The sequence below is a fragment of the Diceros bicornis genome, chromosome 8 (assembly GCF_020826845.1).
Source record: "Diceros bicornis minor isolate mBicDic1 chromosome 8, mDicBic1.mat.cur, whole genome shotgun sequence".
In the NCBI taxonomy this organism is placed as follows: Eukaryota; Metazoa; Chordata; class Mammalia; order Perissodactyla; family Rhinocerotidae; genus Diceros; species Diceros bicornis.
The window spans coordinates 58,471,145-58,488,982 of NC_080747.1; the positions used below are offsets into that span (position 1 = coordinate 58,471,145).

Genomic DNA, 17,838 nt, shown 5'->3' on the forward strand with positions numbered 1-17,838 from the left:
TTAGTATTAGTCACATGTCCTAAAAATTATCTTAAGATCACTTAGAATTAAAATCCTAACTATAAATCAACAATACTCAGGGCAAATAGAGAAACCAAGATGTTTTATTTCATTTCCATCAAAAATAAATAAATATAGTAAGGTTATGCAACTTACACCTTCAGTGCACTATGAAACATCCAATTCATTTACTATAGGATGAATCTTGACAGATGTTCAGTTATAAATACACAATTGCTGATGGTATTGGAAAGAAACATGTTTTTTGTCATTTGTATATGGATGACTACTATTTACCTATGGGTAGATTTACCTAATTGTTTTCACAATATTTGTTAATGTCTTAATTAAATGGAGAGGTCATTTTGGGGTCAGGGTTTTCAGCTTCTGAGCTGGGGTAAAGTCCGGTACATGAAATGTACCATGTTTGCCCGAGTATGCAGTGGCTAGAAGTAACATGTTTAAGATGCCAAGTATAGCAAAACAGCTTGATGCCATTTATGGATGCCCATCTTTCTGCAGTTTGCTACAACTTACCCAGTACATTTTTAGCTTCCCTTGTTTCAGCAAGAGAAATATTACGAGCTCCTTTGGGTAAAGTGAAGGCGCCTCTTGTCTTCCCTTAAATAGAATGTCTTTAATTAGTGGAGGTTTCATGTTTTTCAAAGTCTTGCTGTTTCATTGACTATACTACAAGCCATATATATTTTGTTAGGTAGAATATAAAAAATGTTCTGTAATTTTATATGTTGAAGTCAAATGCATTTATAATAGTTAGCTAATGCCAATAAACTGTTAATAGTCAATGAAAGTAAGACTAAGCGTGAATGAGAAATGATATAGGTGATTTGAAGTTGAATACTTGCAGATTTCATTTTCCAGTAACTTGAATTCTTTATGGCACCTCTTGCTTAAATGTTTCCCTGTTGGAAAAGGTTAATTAGTCTATTGAATGACTATGATGACAACATTAGTGCAAAGAAATGGATGTTAGATTATCTTGGAACAGTTTGAATCTGTACGACTGATGAAAGCTTTCTTCGGCTCTTACTGACCTTGATTTACAGGTTTAGCATAATTTTTGAGGTACCTGAAAAAAAGTATCACTACCTTATATCACACATAATATAGAATGAACGATTATGGCAAAAACCTTTTTCTTTACATTAGTTCACTCAGGAAATAAAACAATATGAATGATTTACACCTAAAAGAATAATATATAATTGCAATAAAGAAAGCACAGTAAATTATTTCACAATAAGATGGAGAAAATTCCATGTTACTCTGCAAAACCATAATAAACATATATAATTCTAATTCTGTTTGCTTTATTAAAATAATATAATCTGCCAGAAATGGCAATATTTGCTTTTTAACAATTTTCAAAGTACAAAACATAGCCAATTATCACACAGGAATAGCAAAGACATTAGTAACTAGAGTAGAAATGCCTAAGAAAAACACATTAGAATATAGTCACCTAGCTCTGCCCCCCTAAGTATATCAAAGAACAAAGCTGCTATGTGTGGAGTTGGTTTGAGCTGGGTAGCTGAGGTATAATGGGAGTAAAAAGAACTAAGAGAACTATTCCATTTGGATGAAGAGTAACTTTTTTACACTTTCTTTTCTTGTAGAAGGGATAATTATTGCCATGACAATGTGCTCAAAGTTAACCAAATCTCTTTCTTTGTTTTTGTTTTGTTTTATTTTGTTTTCAATCATTCTGTAGGACACTATACAAACTGTGTTTTGGATGATGTAAGAGAAGCTTCTCAAGGGAAGCATCACATCAAATTTATCTTTAAATGCTGAATTCCCAGAAACATTTGCCCAACATATGCTTATTGAATAACTGAGTAATATTTGTTATAAACTCAGAAAATTATTTAATAATAAATGTTCGTATCCAAATCCTTTATGAAAATTCCAGTGAATAGTTATGAAACTGCTAATACTTTTTGCATATTATTTGTGCTTTCTTTTCCATCTGAACCTTCACCACATGCCTAAATTCAGGTCATACAAGCACAAAAGTTCACACACATAAGCAATTATACCTTGCCTCATTTTCTGGTTGTACCTCAGTTTTGTTTAACATAAAATTTTAAAAATTATGTGAAATATGGACCCTAAATTCATAAGTAGAATAAACTTTTTCACTTTTAAAATAAAAGAAGCAAAACTAATGTAATATTTTAAAAGTTGTATTTAAAGTTTTGTTATTTTTTTAACTTATCAACAATTTATATGCAAGAAAAAATTCAAAATAAGCATCAATGTTAATAATTTGGTCTAATGCATTTATTAAAAACACAAAATAAAACAAAAACAGATTGTGTCTACTACAATTGATATTGGTTTTATTTTTTCCTTATCTAAATTTAGTAGATAATTTTTCATCATGGATGCTATGGAGTATGGATTCCAAATTTTTTTTTAATTGTTCCTTAAAAGGTAATCTGAATAAAAATAAATCAGCAGCTAATTTTTTGTTATGTTTATAGAGAAAACGCTGCATTCCTAAAAGAAGTCGTCTCAAAATATACAAATCATAGAGAAGGATACTAAATTCACGAGAGACCTCATCTTACCAAGCTTCCTGGGTGTTCTGGTAAATGTCCCCTTTACGGTTCGACAATGGGAATTATCTCCTCCACAGACACCACACTTATCCTCAACCTTGTTAGAACCGATTTCTTTATCACAGCCCACTTTCTGGGGAGAGAAGATGTTAAATGTGGCTAATTTTAATGTGCCAAGTAAAGGTCAGCATGGTGGAGAATGATGAAGCATTTGTTCAATCATGAGCCCACACTCTGGCAGTCTGCACCAAACTTTCACTCTAGCTCTGACTTTTATACCTCAATATTTTAAAGAACTATTATGAAATCAAGTGACTTGCGCTCTAGGTAATAAAGGATAAATTTCCCCCAGTCTAATGAAGTATTTACCCCATCATACACGGTCATAATCATCAAATCAAATGTTTATTAAGCATAGGTGTTGTAGTTGATGGTGAGGAGGCAAAAAGGTAGGACGGAGCTTTTCCCTTGTTGCTTTCACATTTATAAAGATGAATAATAAAATCCTGAGTTGTACATTAGTACAAGCTTTACAAGTTGGTTAGGGATTTGAGACAAAACTTCACAGAAGCACGGTGGCAGAAATTTTCATAGGCCGGGAGGAACAGAGAGTGTGGAATGGCATTTCAAGAATGCAGAGGGATTAGAATGGAGCCATGGAAGTTGTATGTTCATGGAAAGAGGGTTCAGAGAACAGTATTTAAACCAATGGAAGGTTAGTGTTGTATGATAAGGGAAGAACAGTGAAAGATTTGCAAAGCACAGGCTGTGGAAGGTCTTGAATATTAGCAAGAGTTTACATTTTCACATTAATTTAACAGGGAACTACTGAAGGTTTTCTGAACTGGGGCAGGTCGTTAATGTAAATCAGTATAGGATGATAAATGATAGGCCATTGAACTCATAAGTTTGGGATGACAGTGGGCAGAGAAAATAATGACAACACGTCTATTGAATGCACTGGATACTATGGGAGGTAAAAGATGAACAAAACACAGATTCTACTTGTAAGGAAATTTTAGTTCAACTATGAGGCATCCGCATACTTGAGATTCATTAATATAACACTTCAGTTGTGCTGAAGTGAAAAGGAAACAGAAGTAATGTGTTCAGTCAATAAGGTTAATTCCATATCAATTTAACTTGTGAACATGAACAAGAAAATAAACTGCATTTTTTTAAAAAGATTAAATGGGGCAAAAAACCATTTTGCATCTTCACTACTTTGGTTGTGATATGAAATTCAGCATTTAAACTTAGAATCAACTGGAAGGTTAGAGAGAGAGAAAGAGAAGTTTCTATTATCTTTTAAACAAAAGATAAAATATATTTAGCATTGAATCTTTAAAAAATTTTTTCAAAGACCTTGTATTTTAATAGCAGATGGCTACTAGTAAAATACTCAAAGCAAATGCATTGTTCCCAAGTTGTATTCCCAGCCTAGAGGCACCAGAGTAACTTAGAAAAGCCATTTGGCTGGAAATTGGGAAAACCATATTTAAATCTTGATTCCACCAGTGACCAAAGTTTGATTTTATTAAGTGCAATTTCTCCCAAATTTAGTTCAGCTACTGAACTAGTCATAGATTCTCATTATAATATGATTTCACAGGTTAGAAAGAGTTAAAAAATTTTGAAACCATGCAGATGAATGAGAGTAAAAGTAGATTTGCCCAATACAGGAGGAAGCTTTTGGGAAAGCAATTTGAACTCACCACACACTCTCCTCGCACACATATGCTATACGGATCTTTGTAAGAACAGCGTGTTCCATCGTGCACCAGCTGTTTCATATAAGCAACATCTCCAGTCTCTTTGGATTGACAGTAAAGGTGGCATCTTTTTTTGGCTGCATAAAATGGAGGATTAAATCAACTATGTCTATAAAATGGTATATTTCAACAGTAGAGTTTATTTTATTTTTAAAATATAAAGTTTCAACGTGGTTTCCTGAAAACAAAATATTGTATAAAGAAATAAAGAGTAGGGGAAAAGTATGCATATTTGGCACATTTGTTTTAGCCGGGGCAACCGTATGATTTGACATCTAAACTGGGACACTTTTGAAAAGGAGTTCTATTAATAATTACACAGGGCCAGTATGTATAAACTGGGACTGCCCCAGGCAAATCAGGTTGTAAGGCACCCCTAGATTTAACCACAGCTCTTCAACGAACTTGCATTCAGAACCAATTTAGTTTTAGTGACGCTTACAGCACTCAAAGAGTTTTTCTTTAATTTGACCCAATGACCTAGTATAGTTTTTGCCTCTTGTGGGATCTCATTAATTAAATTTAATATAATTTATGTAGCTTGCTCCACCAAAACAGATCAAAATAATTCATTTCTTTTTAATGCAGTGAAACTTTTAATTCCTACATGTATACATCTTTCCTTCAAAGCAGCTTTTAAAATGAACTCTGCAGTGTATTATATCACATGATAATCATGTAATTATTTTCTTTTATTCACGCAAAGAAGAAATACGGCAAGAAGTTCCTATTTGAACACATTTAACGGAAAATTCAGAGGTAAAACTGAAACTCTAAAAGGGAATTTCCAAGTGTATTTTTTAACAATTAGTGTACAGTACAGAAGTAAAAGGTTATGAAGTGACTTTTATTACTAAGTAATGGTCTTTTTCTTGTTCCTGAATCAATTGTAAAAGAATCATATTTTTCTCTAATTACTCAGAAAGGAAACATCACTACATTCCGAAAGCATTTCCTAGTAGAGGGATTTCAGCTGAATAAGGAAACTCAATTTCTCTCCCATGCGTTGCTTTCCACTGGCCTTTTCAGTAGCAGTGGTGGTAGTGCTGCTTGCCAGGAACTATTCCACAATTCTCACCCCTCTTGAGAATGGAGTACGTTAGCCTTATTCTTGGAAACCCAGGACTTACCCCTATAAGCACCAACTTTTCTAAGTTACCAAACAGGGATCAAGAGTCCAAGGGATTAGTGTTGACAAAGCTTAAACTCTAAGTAACCACCACACAGCAGGAAAAGAGCGGGTGTCTACTCACAGTCGGGATGTTCATATGGCAACCAGTGGTGTTTGGTATTCTGGTATTCAAAGTGGGAGTTTCGCTGCTGGCACTGCTGTGCTCTGAAGTCCTCGAAGTGTTTTTGGCATTCTTCTGTATTACACAGCTGGTACTCAAAATTAACACCAGGACAATCCTGACCACCATTGATGGGCCTAAAGAAAAGACAACATTTAAAAAGGTCTTTTGGCCCTAGTCCAGCAGTGGAAGCTTGCAGACACAGTGCTTGAGGGCAGAAAGCCAGAGCTTCTAAGCTGCCAACACCAAGTGAATGAACTCATACTTCCTAATTTTAATCCCTTCCCAAAAGCAGTATCCTCTCCCTGATGGGGGAAAAAATCCCAAACTCAATTTAAATCACCTTTTCAAACAGTATATTTTAAATGCATGGTGAAAGTATATAAAGAAATAACATATATATGGACTCAGGAAAATTATATTTTCTATCATGTATAAAATGTGTAGATGCAACCCAAGGAACTTTGACCACAGCTCCATGCCTCAGTTTCTTCATATGCAAAATGCAAATAAAAATCCTGTCTTCCTTAGAAAAAACTGAGAGGATTAAATGAGTTAACATATTTTAAACACAGAACAGACCATGGCTCATAGTAAACCTTAGCTGCTCTTATTACTATAATTTTTATTGTTTTTGCTACTTCTACTAATACCACCATCATCTCTTCCTGCCAAGACAGGTATGTGACACTCAGTCTTTATAAAAGACTGGCTCAGAGCCATCCTGCTGACAGAGACAGACAGAAGGAGCTGCTCACATGTTAAACCCTAGACAAGGAAGAATGCCCTAAGTTTAATATTTCAGTTATTTTTTCCTTGAGAAAATAAAGTTTGATGGGCACACAATAGGGATTCAGTCAATTTAGTCTGAGTGAACGAATGGATAACATTCCCCCCATAGTTCCTTGGCTTTCCTTCTCCATCCTTCTGTGCCCTGCTCTGAAGCATTCCTCTCCTAACCCTGGAGTGGGTGAGCCTCTGTGGTTGGTGCTGCTCCGCCCTGACAGCCACAGTGCCCAGGCCTTAAGAGAAAGTAATCTGCTTTCCCCACTCAGCTCCTTAATATTCCTAAACAGCGATTTCTTCAAAAATCTCTAATCTTCACTGGAGCCTCTCACCTTCATCATTGACTACTCTTCACAAGATTGATAAAGGGAGAGTTACCCAAAACAGACATTTAAGCCCTTAGTTTTCATGTTCTGTATTTTACATGCATTTCATGAAACAGAATATTAATAACATCATATTGAAGCATTTTCTAGTTGTATCCAAAAATAACCCGGGGTTGTAACCAAAATAACGAAAATTACAGGAGTTCTACTCACATTGGATTATTGCACTGGCGTGTTCTGAAACGAACTCCAGTTCCACACGTCCGGGAACAAGAGCCAAATTTGGTCCATGATCCCCAATTGCCATCTTGTTTTTGTTGATTAGCATTCTTCCACATGCAATGGCCCTTGTAACACCACTTAGGAAAACGAAAGGCAATTATGCAAATTACGCACATGTAAAGCTGAAGTTGTTATATAAGAACCACCATTTGAAGGGCTTCATTTCTTTCTTTTTTTTTTAAATGAAAATGCGTTTAAAGTTATCCAAAAGCAATTATAATGATAAGGTGCCCTATACAAAGGGTAATTTAGATGTGCATTTTTAAGTATAACATTAAAATGAAAAACTAACATTCAGACATGTTTTCAAATGACACATCAACCAGTATCACAGTCAGTAAGAATTATCTGAGCACCCAACTTGCACAGTAGGTGCTATTCCACCCTTCATCCCTCGTTATCTATATTATTGGGGTTCTTAAGGGCAATATACTCCCCTTTAAAATAATGACATGAAAACATATGCCTTAACTTAGAAAATAGTTAACATAACATTTAAAACATACCCAGCTTTCAAAGCACTTTTATATACTTTTAAAAATTTTCATTCACAATGGTTCTGAGAGACAGCTATGTCAGCTCCATGAGCTTTACCTTTTAGATGAGGAAAATTGGGGCCTGGAAAGGATCATGAGAAGTATATGACCATCTGACCAGGAAGTAATAAAATGGGAGTACTATAGAGGCACATAGCTTACCATGCCCAGCATATAGCAGGTGCTCAAAAGGTATTAGTTCTTTTCCCTCTCAACATTTTCATTTGCTTTTTTGTACTACATACAATAAAAGTGTTTCTTAAAACTCAACTTTGGTAAATTTAAATATAATACAAATCTATTTAGGGAAGTTGGATGTTCAGAGTTGATTTATAGGATATCTTTTTCATAAAGTAAAAATGAATCAACTCATTGTTGCTCTTGTTTTTTTAATCACAAGTTTGTAATACTGAATTTTCCCAAAGCAACTCACTGTATGTAATGTTTTTAGCACAGTGCTTAACAAAGTTTAAACACAAATAATGGCAGGTTTTATTATTATTATTATGCTTGTAATTCTCATAGCAAGTACAGTTTATATACATTTAAAATAGAGCTTAAAAGAGCTAAAAGCTATGTAAATCTTCTTTGCCAGCTTTTGGTCCTGTCTATAATATCTTATTTCCAAACTAGTCAAGGCTCTTCAACTTGAGTTCTTAACATGGCTTTGTTTGGGTTCGGTGATCTTTCCCCTCGTGAGTAGTGTAGCTTGGCACCTGGCCAGTTTCTGAGCATTGAACCTGACTGCACAACTTGAGATTTAAAACCTCTGGGCATCGTTTCCCAAGGAGCAAGGCCAAATCTTCTGTATAAGTTCACATGACTTTATTTCTGGACAACTTTCACAAGTGGGACGCCAGCAAGTAAATCAAATCCCACTACCAGGGGCCCAGATATTCCACTGAGCTGCTGCTTCCTATTCTGTCTGTAGCGAGCTGAACAGTAGTCCTGAGATGTGAGGTCCTAATCCCTGAAATCTGTGAATGTTACCTTACTTGAAAGAAGGTCTTGGCAGATGTGATTAAATTAAGGATTTTGAGATGGGGAGATTATCCTGGATCATCCGGGTGGGCCCTAAATGCCATCACATGTTTCCTTATAAGAGAGGGCAGAGGGAGGTTTACACACACAGAAGAGAAGGGAGCAATGTGGCCACAGAGGCAGAGATTGGAGCGGTGCAGCCACAAGTCAAGGAATGCGGGCAGCCACTAGAAGCTGGAAGAGACAAGGAACAGATTTCCCACTATAGCCTCTGGAAGCATATGGTCCTGCCCACATACTGATTTTGGCTCAGTGAAACTGATTTTGGACTTCTGGCCTCCAGAACTTTGAGAGAATAAATTTCTGTTGTTTTAAGCCACCAAGTTTGCGGTAACTTGTTATAGCAGCTCTAGGAAACAGTGTTAGTGCATTACCATACTGAAACCTCATGTACTATAGCTTTCATAAAAATGACAATACAGCTATTTTCATTATTTTCCAGACTTTTAAAGGTGACTATTATGCAACATATCTTAAATCTTCATCGTATAAATAGATACACTCACTTTTCCAGCGGCACATTCAGTCCCATCAAGTGGGGGTCCCTTTTTAGTCTTACAAAAGTAGGGATTATCAGGATGGCTACACCACAGCTGTTTACATGGGTCAAAGGTTCGGAACTAGAAGAGAGAGAACCAAAATCTCAGTGGAATACAGATGGCATGACATGCACCAACAATATCTTCTATACAGTGTCTTCATGTCATGATTGTTGGATATTTTAATTTCAAGTTAATAGTCAAAGTCGTGGCATGTTAAGAAAAAAATACTGCCTAAGAATTCCAAGTAGAGAATACTTTTATTCTGCTTTGCTAAAATAACAATGAATAACAATGATTTGTCTGGAATTCTTTGGTTGACTTTTAATATTTCTGCATGCCATTTCTCTTTTCTGGTTTTCAAATAGACAATATTGGAATTTTTAAAAGAGTTAGTAACTATTATGAATATTTTAAATATGAAAACTTATTATAATGGTTTTGCAGCTCTCAAGCTTATCAAAACGGCTTCTCTCTATCCCTGTAGGAATAAACTAGTCAGGTATAAATAATAAAAATTGCCATCATAATGAGCTGACTAAAAACAGAAAATATTTGTCAAACCTTCTATGTAAAGGACGTCTTCCAGGTGTAACAAAATATCACAATATACTCATGTAGTTTATAAAGTACTTTCCATGTATTTGATCCTCACAACAATCAATGGCTGGGAAATATGGGTTACAAGGTAAGGCTATAGTTATGATTACAAGACAGACAGTAACAGAGCCAGACTAGAATCTTAGTTTTCTCATTCTTAAGAATTTTTTTATTTTCCTGAAACACCATGTTACAATATCCAAATGTACGTGTAGGCACACACACATATTTGTGCGTGCTCTTTACTCATCTGCTCTCTTTCTAACTGTAAACATGTTACCAGTCTTTAGATAGATTTTTTAAAAATATCAATACCAGTTTATCCACATATTCATTACCTACAGCACTATTACCCACATACAGCTTTATAGTCACAGCTTTTTTTTTAATTAGTACTCATTTTGGACCTGAGTTTTTTGTTCTAATTGTTATTACTTAATGTAGCAATTGTACTTTTCCATGATATTGAGCCAAAGCTTTAGAATTCTCAGATCTAAAACATTAATGCCGGTAATTAGCAGCTGATGTGTACAGCTTATAGACAGACGAAATGGCTGTAGATATCTGCATATGGAAGATTTCAACAGCACATCAACTTCTTTTCAGTACCATGAAATACTTATTTTTCTTCCTCTAACACATAAAGCTTGCTCCAACATATAAAAAGCTCTTCCTTTCTTTTTTTTTTAATGAACTACTAAAGATCAACATGGAAATTTAAGGAAACATGGCTCTAATCTGAATAGCCACATAGAAGACCAGCTTTAACGGATTCCAGTGAGCATTTACTATGTTGCCTGCACTGTGCTAAGCACTTCGGTTACATTATCAAATTCAATCCTGACACCTATCCTATGAGATAAATACTATCATTTATCTACATCTTACACTTGAGGAAACTAAGCCAGAGAGATTAAGTAAGGTGCTCAAAATCATACATTTAGTAAGTGTCAGATTCAGGCCCTGATGACCCATCCAGTCTGACTGTGGAGCCCATATTCCTGACTTGCATGCTATCTATATGATTCTCATATAAGAATATACCAGCACCACCTTTCCCTATGGTCACAGCTACATGGAATGCTGGCAAACAAGCTAATAAAAGCAACCTATCTAAGGCTTAAAAGTCATCTCTGAAGGTCACAAACACCAAGGGAGCAACAGAACATAAAGTTTTAGAGCATGACAACCTTGGTTTCAATGTCCAGCTCCCCTATTTACTAGATGTGTGATTCAAGCAAGTTGCTTAATCTCTGCAAGTCTTGGCTTTTTCATATGTAAAATAAAAGTATACCAACTTCTTCCTAGTCTGTCATGAGGATTAAATAAGATCATATGTTTAAAGCACTTAGCTTTAGCATGTAGTGACAGGGCAAACACAAAATCATTGGGCAAACACAAAATCATTGGTAGATATTCTCTTACTTGCACCAGTGAGTCTGCAAAGCTCACCAAACAGGAGCTATGCAAATAGATTTCAAAATACAAAATCTAAATTGTCTGTGAGTAACATACCGCAGTGCACATTTTATAACCAACCCCAAAATCAAAACGACATTGCTCATCCATAGAATAATTGATTCCAGGAAGTTCTGGGAGTTTGGGCCAATCATGTTCAAAAGGGTCATCAAGGAGACAGTCATAGGAACTGTAGGAAGAAAAATATTGCAAGTAATTAAATATTCATTTTTTTTTTATCATGTCCTGATGGAAAAGTCTTCTTTGGTTACATACTCTGGAATTTCATCAGATTGTAGAGCAAGTTCACAAAAGCATATCTTTTAAGGTTTTTTGTTTCAGTTCCATTTAGAAAAAGACCCTTCATCCTTATTCATTCCAGGAAAATAAGCCAAGCATGACTTAGAAATGCAGTAGAGCTGTGACAGCCTTACTCATGTCCGTAGCTGAGCCCACATAGTGTGGCAGGGCAGATCCCGACACCTACGCTACAGGGTATAGGTGGTATATTATGCAGGCATCACATGGCCATCCTCTCTTCATCCTCAACTCAAGTTTGACCATTAATCAAAGATTCCATAAAAAATTTACTAAAAAGAAATCACGGTTAAAAATTCACTTAAATCCTAGGCTTATGGCTTAAAATATTGTGATTACGTATGGAATCACTGTGCCAAATGCTCTGAGTCATAAGAAAATGTTGATTGTGAACAACCGTTTTCCTTCACTGGGAGTTTTGTTATGATCAAGGTCCTAAGAGTCAGTTTCCTGCCTGTATTTCTGCTATAACATAAATGCTCTCATGGCATGCAGGAGGGAACATACTGGATGTATCTTTTCAATTCTTGGCCACTGCATCGGGACCAGTGGTAACGATGAAATGCTGCTTGCACCAAGGGCGCCATGACGCTTCCCATGGCAGTCTCATCACCACACCTGTTGCCTTGTCCATCATGCTCCATTCCCAACCTAGAACAAAAAGTGAGAGCTCACTGGTAAGAATCAGAGGGGCCACAGCTTGTGCTTACTTTCTGTTTTGAAAATAATACAGGGAAATATGTATTTTTAAAGTTAACGTAGCTTTCATGGAGGAGTCACAGAAACTGTGAAATAGAGAGCAATGTGACAGAAATGCCTTGCTTATTCTATAGCCTTGAAAAGTGCAGGAGTATCTCTACAAGCCAGAGTCACTCATTTAGTTTCTGTGCATGACCTCTTCACTGTTTTCAGCTCCTCACACTTGGCAAGGGAGAAGAGTTGCATGCTGGCATGCTCTCTGCTCCAAGTGCAAACAATGCTGAGAGGAGCAGGAAAGAAAAGACCTTTTTTCGCTTTATAGCTGTCAACTGTGACTTACACATGGCCAGTTTCATGAGCTACTACAAAAGCAGATGAAAAACCGTCCTCGTGATTCAGGGTACAACTTCTCACTGGATGACACATGCCTGTGACTGGAGCATATCCTGTAGAGAATAACAATTACTTTTATTTTCATTTTATGAGAAAACCCATTAAGAATTACTACTGGACCTTTGCCTAGAAAAAAAAAAGCTTTTCAGGAAACAGAGGCAGTATTATTTCGCTGTTAATGTTGTGCCATATTCTCTTGGGAAAGCCACAGGTAATGGGCTCTAAAAAGATTCTTTGAGTCTGTATTTTCTCCTTTCTGAAGGGAAGGAACTGCCTGGGGTTACCACTCCGTCCTGCCCACCAACTAAGCTGTCTTTCTGGGGTAGTGAATGGTCCTTCATATCATAGTGCTGATAAAGGGAGCCAGAAATTCCATCAACGTTGAAAAGAAAATCATCAGTCGATTTTTTTCCAAAGTCTACATCAGAATTTATTAGATAAATGTAAGCTGACTTTGGAAGAAAGCTCGTTGGCAGCAGTCATTTCTCATGGCATCTCCTTTCCCATTCCAAACAGCTATTGGAAATCACACTGCATTTTACAGCATCCCCCCTATCCCCCAAATGCACAATCATTATTTTAAAGGCAAGTATAATTTATTTTAGTATTTAAGTGGCATTTAACATTGTGAATTCCACAGAAGTCAATGGAAGCAATACAAAGAAAATGGATGCTTGCCTGACGCATGGTGGAAAGTGGTGGTGGAGATCTGAACGTTTGAACAGACTCCCTGATTTAGGATTACTTTTGAAAAGTCACGATCTTAAGTTTTGCTTCTACATATTAATGGAAATACCTTGCATTCCAGCAGGTCCAAAGTCTTGCCTGGTTAAGAAAATTGCATGATCATGGTGTTCAGAGTGGTTGGGATCAGATTTTTGTTGTTGGCAAGCCCAGCGACACACATTCTCTAAGCTCCTGGATGGGTTTCCCCTTTCTATGAGGCTGATGGACTAAGAGGAAACAATATGTTAAAGACATACACAGCATTTTCCCAAAGGCTTCCTTTAATAATTTTCTCTGAGGTCAACATTTGGGATTACAGTAATTAAATAATGTACAATAATATTATTTGGGGCTTATTTAGATATCTACTTTCGTTTAGGAATTCTAAATGCCCACGAAGGATATCTTACAATGATCGATATTATCTGTGTGAAAGGTGACTGACACCATTTACGGTAGTATGTGATGCTGAGATTTGCTACTGTGAGGCAACTCAATATTAGTCATTTGGGTAAGAATTCTAGTAGTCTAAACATTTCCTGATTTAGCTTAGATTTTTAGTTTCAAAGATATTAAAAGCAGAGGAAAAGATTTGGGCATGAGACTTTTTTCCAAGAGATGTTAAAGTGAAAGATCTTTAGTTACAATTTTTTTTTTTTTGGTCCAGAATTAATTAACAACTGGGAAGAATATAAGTTCTTCAATGAGCTGGCAAAGCTGGTCAAATCTTTGTTTATGGGAAGCGGTCAAATTGTATAAACCTCACTCTGAAAAAAACAACTACCCTTTTCTTTAATCTCACGGTAATGAAGAGGGTGAACTCTTATCTTGCAGTTCTAATAGATGGATTGAAGTTCCTGGGAACATTGCTACTATCACATCATGGTCAGAAGTTAAAAGTTCAGAGGGAAAGGCCCATCTTTCAAGAACTCAGAAGCCACACTTCCCAGAGTAGTTCTGATGGAATGAGAAATTGAACTTGGAACCCCAAATTAGTCCCTACTTGGCTGACAGACTGAGAGTTTTGTTACATTTCAGCAAATGTTATTATCAGTGTTTACATTCTTAATAAAATTAGCTTGGTTTGTTATATGCTGATCACATACTTCTCAAAGCAAATAATTTAACAACCAATTGAAGGCTGTTAACATCTCCAGCTAGGGTTGTATTCAGTGTTAGCGACACAAAGTATGTCAGGTTTATGGGACAACCCAAAGACCAATGATACCTTCTCATCAGAAAATGATAAGTGCATGTTACATACATAATGAAACGCAAACACACGGATTTTTCCTGTTTGCTAAGTGTATAATTTCGTTAGTATTTCATAATCAGTAGAATTAATTATGGGAGGGGGTAATTATGTAATTATTTAAACACCAAAAAAATTGCCAAGTTTGTCATTTTCCCTATGTTTTCTCCTCAAAGGGAGAAACCATTTCATTCACTTCATTATTTCCAAGGACAGGGACACATCTAGTGCCATTTTAAAGCCAGCTAAAGTTAGTTACATTACACGAAATGCCTACTGTGTGCATTTTAATCCAACTTTTTGTTTTCAAAAGGATTAAAACTCTTTTAAATGAAAAATATTCACTGTGTGCTTCAATTTCTTAAGTAGAAAGATATGCTTGTAAAAATATTATTTTTAACAAATCATGAGAGAGCAAGGATCTTTGTTATTTTTATTCGGTGATATATTCGAAGCACCTAGAAAGCATCTGATGCATAGTAGGCACTCAATATAGATGTTCTGAATGAATAAATGAATCACAAATTTGATGATAATGACAGACTAAGGAAATTCTCTTTCCTCACAATGGTATTCATTTGTTTTCATTCATATAGTCAGGCCTAAAGTCAAGATAACTGTCTACAACTCCATTAGACAGCAATAAACAAAGCAAATGGTACTAGCACAAAAATCACTCATTATCTGCTCAAATTTAGAGCTCTCCACTCATTGTGGCAGTTTCTCTCCCTCAGTTCAGAGCACTGGGATCTACGTGAGACATATCTATGCCACGTTAGCTACAGCTGCAGCAATTTAATCTTCTGTTTGCTAACCCAGTCCTTAATGTTCATAGTTCACCTGTTTTAAGACAATTTACCTTTGCATAACCCAGCATTATCATGCGCACCAGGACCACATTTATATGCACTCCAAGGGACTCATCATGGTAAATTTCATTCACCTGGAAACAAAGCAGATAATTACTAAAAGAAAAGCCACACAAAAGATTTCATGAGATGTGCCAAATTTAAGGGATCAACCATGTAATCCTAAGTCCTGGAGTCTAATCACTTTCTTTTTTTAATTTAGTTTAAGCTGAACCTTGAAATAAAATCATTTACCTTCAGCTTTGGAATAATTCTTGGATATGTGAATCACTGATTTTGTAAACACCACAGTACCATGAACATAGACAATATGCTTTAAAAGGGCTTCATAAACTACTGTAGTGTTATAAAGAGTCCATGTGTGCTATAATCCACATATAACATTCACCAAAAGCAACCACAAGAGAGTGACCCTGGTGAAGTGTCTGCTAGCTGTGAGTGTTGCAACCATGTGGAGGAAGACAGACAGCAGGCATTTGCCCGCCAGGGTCCCGTGTCACCACTAGGGGTGTTACATTTGGTTAGGGGAACCCCCGGAAATGGAGCCAATGTGCAGGAGTTGTGGTGGTCTGTCTGCGGGCTAGTAAGTGGGTGGCCCTCCCAGCCCTTTCCACTCCCCAGGAGTGGGGCAGCTGAGGCAATGATGATTTAGAAGTCCTACAATATGGAAGTCCTTCAATATTTGAATTATTAAGGTGACTGTATGAGCGCATATCAGATGAATATAAGCCCTGGATATAGCTCAGAATAGCAATATCTGAGGTGATTTGGTATACTTTGAAATCATAGATATTAGAATGTAAGCAACTTCAGAGGTCATAGTCCAACATAGATTTATATAAATAAGGAAGATGAAGACTTAGAGATTAACTGACATGCAAAAACACATAGTAAATTATTGGCAGATATGAATCTAAGGTGGACTATGATTGTATCTTCTGATTAAGCTAGTGCAAAATCAGTGTGAATAAAGATTGCTTAGTAAGTTGGCAAATGCTAGCAGGAATGGGAAAGGTGGAGTTAGATGGCTAGATTACAAAGTTCTTAGATGTTCCCATGAACAGGGACTCAGTATTTGTCAAAATAACGAAAAGAGGGATGGAAAACCAACTGCAATTCAACTTGAGATCCAGGAGGTTTGGAAAATAGGCACGGCAAATTTAAAACCTACAGAAAAAAAAAGGCATACTCTCATAGAGAGAAGCTTTAAAAAGAAATATAATTCAAAAATGATAGAATGCTCTAAAAAAAATTTATGAATTATAAAATTGTGAATTGCCACACTGATGAAGAAACAACCAAGAAATCTCAGATGAAATGTTTCAAGAATCTAATGGAACTGCACATAACACCTTAAAAAAATCAAGGCCTTAATTGCAGACTAAAGGCATACTTATTGAATTTGTAGATGGAATAAAAAAAGGAAAAACAGCTAAGACGGAGGTAAAAGAGCTGATTAAGCTAGTACATATATACTAAAGTGTATAAGTGACAAAGTGTAGCTTAACAAGAAAAGATGTAGAAATCTTTTAAATGTAAAAATGCACGTACACATATATTTGCAAATGCACGCGCACACAGAGAATGGTAAGATCCAATTTAATAACTGTTCAAGATAAGCCGAGGAGTGAAAAAAAAATCTGTAATGCACTTCTGCATTGCACAAGTATGCAGGCAGGTAGCTCATGCCCAAGTTGTCCCACTAAAGGCCAGAGTACCCCTGAAGTACTCAGTTAATTTTGACTGTTCTATCCTATGAGAGAGATGGTTGACAAACATGAATGTATCCAGAGGAAAGCAAGGAGCTTAGAAAATGTGTCACATAAAGAATGGTTGGCGAGATGCAGTGGCTCAGAGCCTGACATCACATCCTAATAGTCTCGGTTGACGTCTTGGTTCAATTCGTCATTGCTCATGAGGTCTTCGTCTTTCTGAGCATCAGTCAAATGGACATAATAAGAACATGACCTCATAGGGTTGGGGTAAGAATTAAAAGATTTAATTCATGAAAACAAACTACTCAAAAATTTTATGAGTGAGAGGGAGGGAGGGACATTAAAGTACATTAAGAGTGTGAGAAATAGAAAAGAAAAATCTAGAAAGAAGACTTAATAGCCACCATATGGAAAAGGGGTTCACTTTATTCTGTATATCTATAGAAAATAAAACTAAAAACCATGGGTTCACACTATTAAAGGGGTAGATTTCAGGTCATTATAAGGAAAAATTGAATACTGGACAAATAGGTGTGGTTTCTTATGACTTTTTTGGTCATGGGCACATTCTCTTAACTTGTTCCACACTTCATACTGACTAATTGAAGCCTGAATCCCCCCTTCTCTTCTGGATTAATTATCTGATAAG

The 17,838-nt window shown here is 36.1% G+C and overlaps 1 protein-coding gene across 4 annotated transcripts in view; it reads right to left on the bottom strand.

The window, feature by feature from the left end:
• The window catches only part of ADAMTS3 (ADAM metallopeptidase with thrombospondin type 1 motif 3), a 266,272-nt gene that overhangs the window by 24,537 nt on the left and 223,897 nt on the right, over positions 1-17,838 (bottom strand). For 3 of the 4 annotated variants that reach the window (XM_058547247.1, XM_058547244.1, XM_058547246.1), the window contains 10 exons: positions 15,465-15,548; positions 13,424-13,580; positions 12,575-12,680; positions 12,043-12,186; positions 11,275-11,407; positions 9,127-9,240; positions 6,975-7,120; positions 5,611-5,786; positions 4,301-4,434; positions 2,595-2,718 (listed from right to left, as the gene is read on the bottom strand). In XM_058547247.1, coding sequence (XP_058403230.1) covers positions 2,595-2,718; positions 4,301-4,434; positions 5,611-5,786; positions 6,975-7,120; positions 9,127-9,240; positions 11,275-11,407; positions 12,043-12,186; positions 12,575-12,680; positions 13,424-13,580; positions 15,465-15,548 — 1,318 coding nt within the window. The remainder of the gene's footprint in view (positions 1-2,594; positions 2,719-4,300; positions 4,435-5,610; positions 5,787-6,974; positions 7,121-9,126; positions 9,241-11,274; positions 11,408-12,042; positions 12,187-12,574; positions 12,681-13,423; positions 13,581-15,464; positions 15,549-17,838) is intronic. The other variant, XM_058547245.1, reaches the window with a different exon arrangement.